We start from the raw sequence: 16531 nt of genomic DNA, 5'->3' as shown, positions 1-16531 counted from the left end.
GGTTCTTAAGAAACAAAATTTAAATATGTAAAAATCATCTAGTCCCATTAGACAACTTAAAAAAAGATCATTCTCTGCCCCCATGTGAACACTGCTTTAGAAGTACACCAACACAGAAAAATGAATGACTCAGAATTGATGAAAAACTTGATAGCAAGCAATCAAAAATTTAAAAAATATAACTACTATTTTGAATACTTTGTAAAGATTATGAAGCAAGACTGCATCATAAACAAGTCAACCAACCTTGTCAGTTGCATATCACAAATATGGTTTTTGAACATGAAAAAAAAAAACAACAAACCTATGGACACATTAATTTTTTAATTCACTAATACTAATTCAAGCAACTTTACTTAAAATAAACAAACATTTTATAACCCTGGAATTGTGATAATCACTTAAAAATTAAACACAGATCCTAAATTATTACTTTAAAACTATTTTGAATTAACAAATGAACATCTTGTATTACCTTGTAAAATGCCTGCCATTAGCATGTGTTTCCGTTATTTCCATATTCTTATCAAAACTAGAATCTGAAGAATTCTGTGCATTTTTTCTCAAAGTCCTTAAAGCATGTTTCTGGCGGTAGGTTTCAACTTCCTTCACTGAAGACCCATCCTTCAAGAAAAATAAAGAAAACCATCTAAATTTTCTTAAGTCAAAATTGCCAGTAGTTTAAGCTGGATTTAAACTACTAAGAGTTTTCTGATTACACATTTGTACAACTGTTTTTTTGTACAGAATCATTTTGCATCTTCCCAGTAGTTAATATTTAGAATAATCATCTTATGATAAATATTAGCAATGTCTATGAAATAGCTAATTAAAACTTACTGAGGTTTATAGTCCTATTTCACAAGTAGTCTACACAGTGAAGCTTTCCACCACTGATAAAAATGTTGTACTAGTTCACAACAGTAAGTACTTCTTTATTTTAAGGCTACAGATACACATATACCATTGTCTGCTATGTAATCACCGGTAGCAACCTTAAAATGACTGGACTATCATAATTATAATTTTGGCTTGGAAGACAAAAACAAGTTATTATATATTTCGTCCAGATAATTCAACCACTGAATTCAACGACTGCTTAGGTATATATGTTAACTCCTGTTGTAAAAACCAGAGCTTTATGTAACTTTATTTTTGCACAATAGGTTCTAAGACAGTGGGCTGCTTTATGACCTATAAATTTCTGTCATGAATTATTCAAAAGTTCTATGTACCTTTTGTATAAGGGTATTTTTACATTAGAAGAGAAAGCAAAAGTACCTAACAACTCTGTAATTCAGTGCCTTACTACTCTGAAAATTGATAATTTTAAGAGTCTCATGCTCTACCGACTGAGCTAGCTGGGTACCTTGAAAACTGATAATTTTAGAAAAATAGGCAGTGTTTTTTAAAGAAGAAGAAGAAAAAAGAAACATTAATCCTCTCCCTGCTCCCAACTGGCTTTACCCGTTACGTCATTTTTTTTTTAATTGGGACATTTTGTCATATAATTTTGTATGGACAGAATATTTTACTGGTTCACAAGTTAAATAAAGATATGTATGCCACAAGAATTTGTGTAAGAATTGGATAAGTACTTAATAAAATATTAAGTGATGTCTGTGTGATTTGTTAGCATTTTTTCAGTGTACTTTTTTTTTTTTTTTTTACATTTTTGGTAGTTTTCTATTCCTGTCCTTTGCTTATTGTTTAAATTTTTTAAATTTTAATTGTTCAAGTGCAATTTTCTGTCTTTTACTTCCATCCCAGCCCACCCATCCAGCCTTCCCCCACTCCCTCCCATTTCTACCCACCTAGTTTTTGTCCCTGTGTCTTTTATACTTGTTCCTGTAAACCCTTCCCCCTTTCCCCTGAAATTCCCTCCCCTCTCCCCTCTGGGTACTGTCAGCCTGTTCTCTATTTCAGTGTCTTTGGTTATATTTTGATTGTTTGTTTTGTTATTTAGGTTCCTGTTAAAGGTGAGATTATATGGTATTTGTTTTTCACCACCTGGCTTATTTTGCTTACCATAATGTTTTCTAGTTCCATCCATGCTGTTGCAGAAGGCAGGAGCTCCTTCTTTCTTTCTGCTGCATAGAATTCCATTGTGTAAATGTACCATAGTTTTTGGATCCATTCATTTACTGTTGGGCACCTAGGTTGCTTCCAGCACTTGGCTATTGTAAATTGTGCTGCTATGAACATTGGGGTGCATAAGTTCTTTTGGATTGGTGTTTCAAAAGAGTTCTTAGGGTATAATCCTAGCAGTGGAATTGCTGGGTCAAAAGGCATGTTCATTTTTAGTTTTCTTAGAAAATTCCATACTGTTATCCATAGTGGTTGTACCAGTCTGCAATCCCACCAACAGTGCACTAGGGTTTCCTTTTCTCCACAACTTTCCAACACATGTTGTTTGTTGCTTTGTTTATGACTGCCATTCTGACTGGTGTGAAGTGGCATCTCATTGTGGTTTTATTCTGCATTTCTCTGATAGCTAGCGATACTGAGCATCTCTTCGTGTGTCTCTGTATGTCCTCCTTAGAGAAGTGTCTGTTCAAGTCCTTTACCCACTTTTTAATTGGATTGCTTGTCTTCTTAGAGTGGAGTCGTGTAAGTTCTTTATATATTTTGGAGATTAAACCCTTGTCTGAGGCAAATATGTTTTCCCATACAGTCGGTTCCCTTTTTATTTTAATACTGTTTTCTTTAGCCATGCAACAGTGTACTTTTTTTGTTATGCAGGCACGGGCAAAGTAGGTTTACAGTTGTAATACAAATAATGCAATAATTAACAAATAATACAAGGATAAACAGTCTCATGTACTCAACTATAAACCTAATTTTGCCCATCCCTGTATTTAAGAATGTTTGAAAAGATACCTACACTTTTAGGTAGGTGTATTATTTTTAAAACAAACACCTACATCTTGGATGGGCGCAGTTTAAGGTAAGACTTTCCAAGAAAAATTTGAAGAAAATCTATTTCCAGATTCTCAACTTCCACATACACTTTTTCTTAAAACTGATCTGCCTAAGAAGGCAACCTAAGGCATCCTCTTTCATTTACCAAGGGTCCTATCTCTCATTCTGAATCTTACTATTGTGTACTGCCTCAAGGCATTAAGAAACCTTCCACCCTGGCTGGTATAGCTCAGTGGATTGAGCTAGGACTGTGAACCAAAGGGTCATGATTTGATTCCCAGACAGAGCACATGCCTGGGTTACAGGCCAGATCCCCAGTGGGGCGCATGTGAGAGGCAACCACACATTGATATTTCTTTCTCCTTCACTTTCCCTCTCTAAAAATAAATGAAATCTAAACAAACAAACAAACAAACAAAAAACAACCTTCCTAAAGCCAAACAAAGAAAAACGCAAGTGTGGGTGTTAAGAAACTGAATGACTAAGCTACGTAACAAAACTTACCTTTGTTAAGTGGTTTCTAATTCTTTGCTTTCAATAAAATTGAAGAGGCCTAATTAAGAGATCGTGGCAAATGATTTGTGGCACAAAAGCCCAAAATCTGAATGGCACTGCTAAACAAAATTCCTTTCATTACCACCTTCTTATTTAATGTGAATATTTTCTCAGTGCTTAAAATTATAAAAACAATGAAACTGATGTCAAACACTGTCTTCAGCAATTAGATTTATTCACGGATACATGAATTGGGTGGGTAGGATTTCACAGATGAACCCCTAATGAAATCTTACTTTTTATACTTCATCATTTTAATCAAAATAATGTTTTTGTTGTTTCGATCAACTGAATATTAAGAATTTTAACTCAACACACAGTAAGTTTTTAAAATTTTGTATAAAAATGTAATATACAACCTTAAAGCATAAAAATAAATCAAGATAAAATGCTAGGGATTAAGTGGTTTGGAAATACAAATTGAAAGGGGGGGGAAGAATCAAAGTAAAATTTTGGCTGCTAAAAAAGCTTGTCAATGTATTATTTTAATGTTCCAAGACAGTATCAAATAACTATGGTTTTTAAATTCCAGTGGATACTTGTAACAAGTCTGATGTAATGGTTTTATTTTTTAATGGCAATATTAAAAGATGACAGAAATGATCTTTGTAACTCTAAACCAACTGGGGTAGGGGAAACTTTGCAGCTTTAAAATGTACCATATGGAGCTAAAAAATTGGGGGATTCTTAGAAGAAAACAGTGAAATAAGCGCTTTTTGAAGATGAAAAAATTCTAGAGATGGGTGGTGGTGATGGTTGTAGAATAATGTCAATGTACATAATGTTACAGAGCTGTACATTTTAAAAAATGGTTAAAATGGGTCAATTTTTAATAAAAAGCAATTATCCCCATATTCCTTGGGATAATTTTTTTTTTTAAGATTTTTACTTTTTAGAGAGGGGGAGAGAGGGAGAAAGAGGAGAAAAACACCGATTGGTTGCCTCTTTCCAGCCTGCATCTGGGGACCTGGTCTGCAACCCAAGCATGTGCCCTGATTGGGAACTGAACTGGCAACCTGTTGGTTTGCAGGCTGGTGCTCAATCTACTGAGCGACACCAGCCAGTGTTCCTGAGGATAATTTTTTAAAAGCATGTTTCCATAGGAAAAAAGAAAAAAAGGGGGTATTAAATACTAAGGAAAAAATTTCCTTGAGAAACTTGGAGGATTTAATGTCATACCTGAATCTTTTATTTGTATAGTGAGTGGCTTAGTCTATTTTTCCTAAATAAGCAGTAGGCTTCAAAACAGGGATCTTAACAGTGGGGAGAAAAAAAGGTAAAAACAGGTGTTGGGGGAATCACCTGTATAGAGGTACACACTAGGGAATTTTAAAATATCAATAACTTTCAAAAATGTTTCTTATAAGAGACATGTGAAATGACATAAGCATTCAGATAACTACCATTAACCTTTTGGTGTACAAAGCATTTTTTCCTATGCAAACATATTCACATGATTTTAAAATTAGCATAATACTATTTATGTTTTATATGTTTTATGTTTTAGTTATGTTTTATAACTTTTTTCTAGTAATATACGCATTTTCCCATGTCATAAAACATTATTCTAAAAATCTTTTTAAATGAATGGAGAGTAGCCCGCCCATTACATGAATCAACTTAACAAATGCTTAAATTCTTTTGTGTCGTAAAATAGATTAATTATCTTGTGTACATTTAGTTTATCTGCAATTTTTGTTACGTAAAATAATCTTGTGTACATCTGATTTCTGAAGAAAACTAATGCAGTTATTAAATCAAAGTCACATTTGAATATAGCTTATCAAGATAATTCTCAAGAGGTAAGTTAAATGCCAACTCCTAAGGGTAATTAACACTGGATGATAAAAATGGGGACTTTCACTTTCTACATTTTACAACATGCACTACCAGAAAAGATTTTCCTAAGAAGTAAATAACAAAGAGAAAACATAATCTGAAAACAAAGCCTAGAGATGTAGTGTCCACATTTATTCTTTGGCTAAAACCTACTTAAATATTAGAAGCACTGATAGGTCTTTAAAAGTGTTAAAAGAGGAAAAATATATTGTTAGATTTTAAGTCTTATAATCATGCAGAATCAGTAAGTAAACTAGTTCAGGGAGCATACAGTAGAATAACAAGTTTTTCCCCAAGGTTGACACAACCACAAAACAGAAATTCTTAAAAAAAAAAAAAGATTTTCTTTGTTTATTTTTAGAGAGGGGAAGGGAAGGAGAAAGAGAGGGAGAGACACATCAATGTGTTGTTGCCTTTCATGTGCCCCCTCTCACCCCCGGTTGGCAGCTACCCTTTGGTTTACAGGCCTGTGCTCAATTCACTGAGCTACACCAGCCAGGGCAGAAATATTCTAATATGTTGTTTTCCCACAGAAAACCAAGTTTATTAAAGCTTTAAATTCATAACAGAAAATATGTATGAGGGTCAGTTGATTAATTCAATATCAATTCAACAAGAGAGGTTTAAGTGAGTTTTTTTTTTTTTTTTTAGTTTTTTTAGACAGAGTGGAAGGGAGAGAGAAAAAGAGGAAAAGAAACATCAATATGTAAGAAAAATATTGATTGACTACCTCCCACAGGCCCACTACCAGGGATCTGACACGCAACCCAGGCATGTGCCCTGCCTGGAAATGAACCAGCAACCTTTCAGTTCACAGGCCTCACAGGCCAGAGCCCAACCCACTGAGCCACATCAGCAGGTGGGATTTTTTAAATCATAGTTATAATACTGACATAAAATGCATTCACCCATACTTTGGGGTCCTTCAAAGTTTGAACAGCAGCATATTCTAATGCACAATGGTATATTATACCCTATATAGTTATAATATCCCTCCTTAGCTTCATCCTTAAATATAAATGTGGTCAATTCCTCACTATTAATCTATTCTACCAGCTCCAACTATTTGGTTTCTACCTGTACAGCTCTTTCAGTGGATCTCAAACTATCTCTCCCAATAGCTTACTAAATCCAATGGTCTCTGCTCTGCTTTATTGACTTCTGCGAAGTTGATCACTCCTTTCTTTAAATGCTTTGGTCCTTTGGTTTATGTGATACTCCTTTTTACATAATTCATCCTCTTCTCATCCTTAAAATATAGCCACTGCTCAAGATCTTAAATATTTTTGTTTTGCTATGTTTCTTTTCACCTTGAAAGATTCAACTATCACCTCTATACAGGTGGATCAGTCCCAAACATACATAGTGCCAATCTCTCACCATATATTCCCAATAATCTACTATTCATGTTTTTGGCTTACTGCCTTCCTTCCCTGTACCTCAACAACTTTCAGGCCCCTTGCAATATTATTTGGCATTTTTCTCTCCATTCCTCCTAGTTCCACCTTAATTTAGGCTTCACTTTTCTCTGCTTTGGTCTATTGTGGTAACAGCATACAAATTAAGAGGCCCAACTAAGATAGACTGCCTAGAATTGGTTCTTAACTTAGATCTGTATAATCTTGTCCAAGTTATATAAGGTCTTGGTGCCTTAATTTTCATATCTGTAATGAGGATATTGTTACTTTATAGGGCAAATGTGTACATGCATATCATGTACTTTGCTTGGCATATATAAGTGCTATACAATTAATATTATAATCTTTTAACTGGCTTTCCAAACTCTAGATTTGTTGTCTAAAATCCATCCTAAACATTACCTCATCACATTCCTGTTTTAGAAGTCCCATCTTCTAAACCTAAAATGAAGGGTCAGTCAAAACAAGTAGGCTCTCTCAAATGCAGCACAGCCATGTCAACCAACTCCAGGGAACAACACTCATTGCCACATGTCAAAACTTCCCTATCCATGCTTTGTGATACTTCACTGAACTGTACACTTTTCATTTTTCTGTGCTGTGTTATGCTTCCAGTTTTAAGAAAACCTCCTGTATGCTGTACACATCTTTGTTGAGTTTAGAATATCTTTCCAGACTTTTAAATAAATACACAATTAAAAAATCTGTATCTTCTACAAGCTAAAGCATGCTTTATTTTATCTAACATAGAGAATAAAAGTGTACGTTAACACAATCCAAAAATAATGTATGATTATCACCAATCCTGAAGTGAGTCTTCGGCATCAGAAACAACCATAAATTTAAAGAGCCCCAGACCTGTGAAAGCACAGACATAGAAAAAGGCTAGTCTAAACCTAGGGGAAGAGGAAGCCACAGAAGGCACCAAAACTCATGAGGTTGGTAGGACATAAATTAAAAACAAAACTTAAAACAACAAAAATTCAGAGAATCCATACAAGCCAAGGGAAGAAAAATCTTTAAGCCCAGTTGAGTGAGATAATTTTCAAAATGTAGTATGTGGTTAATGAATGGGTGACTAAAGTTACCTTCGGAACTTGAAGATAAAGTCAGCCTGAGATTAGACGAAAAAAAATCCAAGTTAATGAATATGAGTAAATTCAACCATATTTAAAAGTAACCTACCCTAAGAAATGCTGTCAGAGACTGTGGTTGAGGAGGCTAAAAAAATACAATTAGATCCAAATACAGTCAGGGTATTAACTTTCCAAAATACATGATAGATGAAAAAAAAGTCAAGCTATAATTGAGGCAAATGTATTGAATATAAAGTTCCCAGATTAGAAAATAGTCCCATTGCAAAAGTATATTTTGTATTTGCTGTTGGTGAGCTTTGTCAACATGAATACACTGCCCCTCAAGGTTATCCATTTCTTTTGATCCAATCCTATACTCACTAAATAAGTAACCCTCTGAAAGTCATAATTTGGTCCACAGGGAATTTATAGCGAGAGTAATACTGCATCTCAAAAAGATATAATCCCCACTGGAAATCCAGGTACGTTAAAAAAAAAATCCTTTCCACCCTATAACATCCAGCTAGCTGAATGCTAATTGCTCCACCACCACTTGCCACTGACATGGCATGTATGGCAAATAGTCTCTGTATATTGCTGTTAGGTCTCCTTTGCTAGTCTAAGTTCTGTTCCAGGAAGGACAATCAACAATACATATGTATATATGTATGTAAGGGTGGAAAACAGGGAGGCCAGTCAAGAATCTATTTTAATAATCCAGGCAATAATGTCTTGAACCAGCACAACAACAATCAGATTCTGAATATATTGTGAAAGCAGAGCCAAGAGAATTTGCTAATATAAAATGGGAGGAGTCAAGGATGACTCTGAGGTTTTTGGCCTGAGAAACTGGAAAGACGACAGGCCATTGACTAAAATTGACTGATCTAAATAAGTAACAACGACTGAGCCCTAATTACAGTATATGCCAAGAGTTCATCTCCTTATACACATGATCACATTTCATTCTCATTACCCATGTGGTGAGTATCACCTTTTAATGTGTAGAAACCTGCTGATTATTCCTGAGATTAAAAACTGACAGCTGTTTTAAACACCTGTTATTTAGCCTGTATTCAATACATTAGAGGCACAGGATCTAGTATTGTCCTGAAGATAAGAGTCAATAAATATCCACTGAAATAATTAGCTTTCTTGAACATAGTTTAATAAAGTGACCTGAGTTCAACGCAGAAGTGTCTGGCCTCCCCAGACCACTACTAACTTCTGCACAAGACAGAAACCAATCCTGAAAATCAGGAAATGGTTTTTACAATTCAAAATCACATTTTCAGACACTGAACAGGACTCTTCCGCTGCCCTCAGAAGAGCAGCAACTACGATGGAGCACCCACGACGGAAACCGGCTCCTCACTCGCACCGCGGTCACTCCCCGACCCCACACACCTCCCCGTGGCCTCTCTCTGGCCCCATTTCTCCCATTCCCATGCCTCCCCCCACCCCCCCTTCAGCAGAACTAAACTACTTCCTGCTGCCTTGATTTTCCCAGTGTGGCTTTATCCGGTCTCCCATCTTTCGTTAATGCTGTCCCCTCCACCTGTGACTCTTCCAAGTGTTTGTTTATTCCCTTCTGCGAAGGAGAGGCACGGCTTTCAAGACTTGCCTGCTCCAGCCCCTTGGGGGGGAACTTCCCCTGCAGACACTGTTCGTAACTGCAGCGTGGCAGAACAGAAAGGGGAAGGTTTCGGAGGCACAGAGTCCAAGCTCCAATGTGAGAGCTACCCCTTCCTGGCGACCTCTGGAGTCCGTTTCTTCCTCTGTAGGACAACCACAGCTCCCATGCTTACGGAGCTGTCAGGAGGCTTGAGAGCAGCGGTGTACGTGAAATGTTGGTCTCCATCCCTACCCATTATGCAACCTGGTATTTATTCACCGCGCTCTTATTACGGAAACTCTCTGGAACCTAAATGGAGGTCAGGGAATCGGAGTTACACTCTTTCTATCCCCCTGCTCCCTAAAACCTTCCCCAGGCAGACAGTTAACAGTCCGAACACGTGTCCTGCCCTCGATCGAGGGAACGCAGGGCGGGGAGCCTGGGCGCCGGGTTAGGGAAGTGTGTGAGGTGGGGGGCGGGGACAGCCTCCCAAACCTAGGCTCGTCCCTGCACTGCGCACAGCTCCACAGGGTTTTGGCTTCCTCTTGTGTAAAAGTAGGTAGTGACGGCTTAGCTCTTTTCCGGGCAGTCCGATCTCTCCACCCCACCCACACCCTTAGAGGGTCCGATCTTAAGACTTCCACGTTACCCGTCCTCGACAACACTCCTAACCGCCCCCCCGCAACTGTCACCCAGACCGCACCGCCCACCGCCGGGTCCCAGAGGCGCAACGCGCCGCGAGCAGTCCCCGAAGCCGGGCCCAAGGCGCCCGCCCCTGGCCAGTACTCACGCCCACTGCGGCCGCAGCGATTGAGGACTGCTCGGTGGCGCGGGCCGAGCGCAGCCGCCTCCGGCCGACGTGTTCCAAGCTGAGGAACTCGTTGGACAGGTCTAGGGAGCTCGTGGCCGAAGCGGCGGAGTGGCTGTGCAGCTCCAGACTGCTGCGGAGGACCACCATCTTCTCTGATCTCTGACGCCGCGTCTGCGGCGCGAGACAGTCCCAAGTGCCAGGTAGCGGTCACTCCGGATCTTCCGCGCTCTGAATTCTGGCGCCACAAGCCCAGCTGCCGATTTCACAGCGCGCTCTCCAGGAATCCCTCCGCCGCCTCGTCCCGCCCACGCCGCCACCCTACAACGGAGGGCTTGAAACTGTACTCCTCATTTGTACAGCGAAGGACTTCAGGCGAAGTTGAGAATCCGCACCCATAATGTTGAGGACCTGAGCGGACAGTGGCGGGAGAACGCTGACTTCTTCTTCTTCTTACATAGTTCCGGTTCGCTGAACTCGGCGGAGGGAGACACCCAGAAGCAGAACGAAGTCTCGTTTGGAATTTTGGCGCGAGGATGTCAGTGTGGGGCTGGGGACGGGGGGGGGCGGGGCTCTTGCCCGCTCTGATTGGCTGGCGGGGGTCTGGCGGCTCCTCCCCGTCCCAGTAGACACCTGCCTTCAGCTTCCCCAGGGCACGATTCAAATGCGAAACGTGGAGCCTTTGCCGGTGGGTAAAAAGCACTTTGCATTTGTTGAGTTTTGGCTTGAATCCCTGAGAGCTTTTTACTGGTATCTTAACCAAAACAAGTTCGAAAGAAAACAGAAATGGAGCTAAACACGCAGGTTCTGTACCCAGCTTTGCCATGTCCCACTTACATGATCTTGAGCAAATTATTCATCTCTCCATCTCTTAATTTTCTCACCTTTTAGTGAACTAATACTACTTAACGTTCTGAGATATTGTTATACCTTAGAACCGTGTCTGCACTTAATACATGTTTGTTACTGTTATAGAATTACCGGAAAATGACTTTAAGATTACAGCAGTCACTTGACTACTTTGAAATAGATAAAAACATGCTGAATGATCAGAATGTGAATGTGAAACAGACACAAAAGCTATTTATTGATTTGGATAACTACATTGCCTTAACTCAACATTTATTAAATATTTATTGAGCATCTATTATGTGACTGCGAACTATTCTAAGCACTGAAGACGCAGCAGTGAACAAAAAGAGCAAAAATGCTCTCATGGAACTTCTGGTGGAAGGAAGGTGATGTCAGAGAAATATAAAGCATGGAAAGGGAGAGGAAGCATGCAATTTTAAACAGCATGAGTAGAGAAGGTATCACCCAGGAGTGTAAGTGAAGACCTAAAGGACATTGGGCATAGCTGGGAGAAGAGAAGTGCAAGTAAAGGGGAGGAGAAGGAGGATACTGAGGTAAAAGAGGAACAGTCCACAGTAACAAATCTTGCAAGCTGTGGGTGGGCCTTTGCTGTAAGGTGTTTTGTCGTTTTTGTTTTTTACTTTTTCTTACAAATGAGATGAAAAGACATCACATGATTTTGAACAGAGAAGTGACTTACTGTGACTTTTTCAAAGAATCCCTGTGGCTGCTGTGTGGAGAAGGCAATATTTGGGACATACTTATACTAAAACAAAATGGTTGTTTATCTGAACTTCAAATTTAACATAGTACTCTGTATTTTTATTTCCTGAATGGGGCACCCCTAGTTAGGAGGCCACTGCAATTATCCAGGAAGAAGATGATGCTGACACAGTATGAAAGCAATGAAGGTAATGAGAAATGGTCAGATTATGGGTCTATGTGAAAGAAAGAGCCAACTGAATTTTCTGATGAATTGGATTTCACTAATACAAAAAGAGAAAAGTCAAGGTCAAGGATGACTCCAGTGTTTGCTTTGTTGTTGTCGTTTATTTGAGCTAATTGAAGATGAAGCTATACTTGGATGGAGACGGTTATGGCTAAAGCAAGTTTGGAGGGAATATTAGGAATTCCTTTCGATACACATTTAAGATATAGAGTCATTATATATTCTGCACTTAAAATGTTGGCTTTTAAAATGTTTTCAACACCTGAAATATCAAATGAATGCTAAATATAACCTGTAATTGAAAAAAATTAAGTACATATAAAATGATATTTACCACAATTATTCATAATGTCAAAAACCTGAAAACAACCTGAAAGCCTCTCAGTGGGGCCTCACTTAACAAGAATGCTATGCAGTCAGTAAAAATTAGGAAGTAGACCTGACCATTGTGGCTCAATTGTTCGAGCGTCATTCCACAAAGTGAATGTAACTGTTAATTACATGGAAAGTTTTATTTATACGGAAAATTATATGTGGACAATGCATGGTACTGTTAAGAAACTACAAGGACAAAGGGTCATACAGTTCCATCTTTTTTAAAAAGTACATGTGTATATTTACATTGAAAAAAGCCTAGAACACAGGTGGCAAACGTAAGGCCTGCGGGCTGAATCCGGCCCTCCACCTGGTTTTATCCTTCCTGGCACCTTGTTTCTATCTGGCCGAAGTGCTGAGCTCTCACTTAACTGTTAAGGAGTAGTTACATTTATACAGTCCTAAAATTACTTTCAGCCCTTTGAAGGCAATCTCGAGATTGATGTGAAAATGGGGTTTGACACCCCTGGTCTAGAAGAAACTACAACAAAATGTGGATGTGTAATCAAATGCAGGGCCGGCTGCCGGCCTCTACAAAAGCCAGTATTCAAGAGGCATGTGCTGATGTAAGGGAAATAGTTTATTTCTAGATGCCAGCCACCTGAAAGATGGGGGCTTCGTACCTCAAAGCCCATCTCCTGAGAAGATGGGGGACTCATAACAGTCACAAAGCCCATCTCCCCCTCTCAGTGGAGGCAGAGGTTTTTATAAGGAGGGAGAGGGGGAGAGAAGAGATGGAAGGAGGGGGTTGCCAAGTTCTCTACACGCAGACTAGCACAGTCCATTCCAACAAGGCAAGTGATGGTCCCGTGTGCAGCATCCTGGTTTAGTCATCGTGGATTCTCATCATCCTGGCTCCGTGCTTGAAGTCAGCAAATCTCCCCGGAACTGAGATGCCTGAAGGTCAGGGTTTGTATCTTTTGAAACTAATTTCTAGGATTGTTATATAATACCAACATGCTGTTCATCTAAAGCTACATATTGGTCAAAGTTTGCACTTAAAAAAATAATGTCCAAAGAATGCTGGTGGTGTTGGTTACAATTTCCCACTGTTACAATTTTCCACTATTACAAATGGTTAATTTCTGCATAGTAATATTGTGGTTGTTGTGTAGTTTCTTTGTACTTTCTCAATTTTCTGGGTTTTTTGCATTGAATATGTATTAATTTTAGGAAAAAACCTTAAAATGATTGTTTATGCAATATAAATGGAAGTGGAAAGCACAATATTTAAAGTCACATAGTCTACCCTTCTGACATGTTCTCTTTTCTTAATGCATATTATACAGTAAAAATGTATAAAAAGACCCTCCACCCCAAAGGCATATGCATTTGTTATTTTGTTAGATATTATCAAATCGACTTCCATGGAAATTATAGCAGTCATTTTAGTTCTTTCAAAATAAGCAAAGAGATATTTCAGAATACCCATAGACAGAGCCAGCCAAAGGGTTTTCTTGTTCATTTATTCTCTCTGCCCCAATATTAAGAGTTATGACGTTTATCTCAGGCTTTGGTTGATGTAGTGAATTGATCTGTGTGTACCAAAATGATGCGTCCAAGTTCTGAACTAACTCTGGTACCAGTAAATATGACCTTAGTTGGAAAAGGGTCTTTGCAGATGTAATTAAAGATCTTTGAAACGAGATCAGCCTGAATTTGTGGTGGACCCTAAATTCAGTGATTGGTGTCTTAGGGGAAAAAAGAGAGAGATCTGACACACAGAGAGACTCAGAGAACGTGATGTGAAGATGGGAGCAGAAATTGGAGTGATGCGTTGATAAGCCAAGGAACACCAAGGACTGCCAGGAACCACCAGAAGCCAGGAGTGGGGTACAGAACAGATCCTCCCTCAGAGCCTCCCGAAGGAGCCGACCCTGCTGACACCTTGATTTCAGACTTTTGGTTCCTGAATTGAGAGAGAATGAATTTCACTGTTTTTTTTCCCCTTGCCTAGTTTGTGGTAATGTCATAGCCGCCTTAGGAAACTTTAAGAGTTGGTCTGGAATTAGCCTTTGGCAGGCAATACTTCTTTCTTTTCCACTCTCTAGTTGTTGCAGGTAGGAGTGGTCTGATTTAGGAAAAGAAGGGGGGTGAACATTGAGGTTCTTTCCCACCCCCACTGACTGCTTAAAGAGGATCAAGTGTTCTTACCTTAAGTATGACAGAAAGGAGGGCTGAAGTAAGAGTTAATCATAATTCCATTACCTCATTTGAGATGAGGTCATGGGTCGGTCCCTTTCTATTTTTTTTTAATTTGGTAACAAAGTTAGAAAGTAAACATCAGTTTGCACAGGGATTTCTTTCAGGAATGTTGTAAATGTGACCATACTTATATTTTATAGCTAATCTCCCTGATTTTCCACAAAAAGAGGGAAAATCATTAGTTAACCTCCCCTAATAACACAGGCATGGACTGGTCCACGTAGAAGGTGCTGGGCTATCACCTCCCTCCCACCCCATTCTAAGTAACAGTAGTCTTGTGCTCCCACCCAGCCCAATGCCTTTCCCCAGCAGTGAGGGTGTCCCCCTCAGAGCTCCCATAGTACATTGCTGCCTTAGGACTTTTTGCTTTATAAGGAAATTTTCCCTGTTAGTACAGATAAGTAGTAATTGGTTAAATATAAATTAAAATAACAATGGAAGCTCTGGCTGGTATGGCTGTGGTGACTGAGCACAATCAATCAATCAATCAATCAATCAAATCTTTAAAATAATGGGAATGCCAATTTTTGTCTATGTATTTTTTTAAATAATACTGAATGTAATATTGAGGTATAGGCTTATTAATTTTTTAAAGATTTCATTTATTTTTAGAGAGATGGAAAAGGAGGGAGAAAGAGAGTGAAATATCAATGTGTGAGAGAAACATCGATTGGTTGCCCCTTGCACGCCCACAAACTGGGGACCTGGCCTACAACCCAGACATGTGTCCTGACTGGGAATCGAACCAGCAACCTTTCTGTCCACAGGACAGTGCTTAATCCACTGAGCCACACCAGCCAGAGCTAGGCTCATTTCTTAAACACAATATAGCAACATGTATCAAGAAACCTGGAAAATATTTAAAACCTTTGGCCCAGGAATTTTATCTCTAGGACTCCATCCTGACCGAGATTCATGTACAAAGATGTTGATTGCTTTATTTATAATAGTAGGATATCAAAACAAACTAATGTGCAACAGCTGGGGAACAGTTAAGTGAGCAAGTCTGTCCAGGTAGCTCTTTATATTAATGTTGATATATATTTGATTTAATAAGAAAATTTATTTTTAAAATGTATTAAAAACTAATACATGAGAAAAACTCAAGCAGGAAAGAAATGTAAAAAATAAAAGGACAAGTCACTCTGTGTGACTGCTACGAGGAAACGAAGTTTTCTCGTTCCACTGGGGTTGCCAAGCCTGGAAAATATGAATGTGGGGCGGCCAGCGGCCATCTTCCCCACAGCAAGCCGTGCAGTCAGTCACCTGAGAAGGAGGCCGAGCACTGACGAGCGGACTGACACAGGCGGACAGAAGGCCTGAGAGGGGAGTTCTGCTTCTGGTCCCTTGAGACCCTGGTTTCTGCAGCTCACCCTTGTGAGAGCCACTTGAGCATCTTTCCTGCTAAACCAGCTAATAAACAGTCTTTCTGCCTTGACTTTTAACTAAATGAGGAAAGGAGTTATGGCTAATAAAACTGGGGCATCTGCTTTGTTGGAATCAAATTATATTTTTGTGCTATAATCCAATGATCAATGAATTCTTCCAACAATGTGAAATGAGGCCCATTTGGAATGAGATGGGCTCTGTGAAACCACTAAAGGCCCCTGAATAATTACCTTTCTTCATGGTCGCAGACCATCCTGGAAATAGGCATTGAGTTCACCAGGTATAGTGTATGGGACACATTTTTTCCTTTTATGAAACTCAAGACAGCAAGTATTTATATTTAGTCTTATGTCATCTCCTCCAAAATGTTTTCTAGAACCGTAAGAGAGGCATTGGAGTCATAATCTAAAGTACTTTCAGTATCCTCGGATATAACTCATCTGGGTCTGAACATTTTAAACCCATTTAAGGCAACTTGGGGCTTTCTATCACTTAACTTCTCTTGACTTTAATTTCCTCTTACTGCTA

The 16531-nt window shown here is 39.0% G+C and overlaps 1 protein-coding gene across 2 annotated transcripts in view; it reads right to left on the bottom strand.

Annotated features, from left to right (window-relative positions):
* ATAD2 (ATPase family AAA domain containing 2) overlaps nt 1–10757 on the bottom strand; it is a 66278-nt gene extending 55521 nt beyond the window's left edge. For both annotated transcript variants that reach the window (XM_037166710.2, XM_053661117.1), the window contains exons 1-2: nt 10216–10757; nt 476–624 (exon numbers count right to left, since the gene is read on the bottom strand). In XM_037166710.2, the coding sequence (XP_037022605.2) occupies nt 476–624; nt 10216–10383 (317 nt within the window). In that variant the 5' untranslated portion in view covers nt 10384–10757. The remainder of the gene's footprint in view (nt 1–475; nt 625–10215) is intronic.
* Between the last annotated feature and the right edge of the window lie 5774 nt (nt 10758–16531).

This window comes from Artibeus jamaicensis, unplaced genomic scaffold (genome assembly GCF_021234435.1).
Source record: "Artibeus jamaicensis isolate MK-2021 breed Jamaican fruit bat unplaced genomic scaffold, CSHL_Jam_final scaffold_916, whole genome shotgun sequence".
NCBI lineage: Eukaryota > Metazoa > Chordata > Mammalia > Chiroptera > Phyllostomidae > Artibeus > Artibeus jamaicensis.
This window is presented reverse-complemented; position numbering and strand designations above follow the sequence as displayed.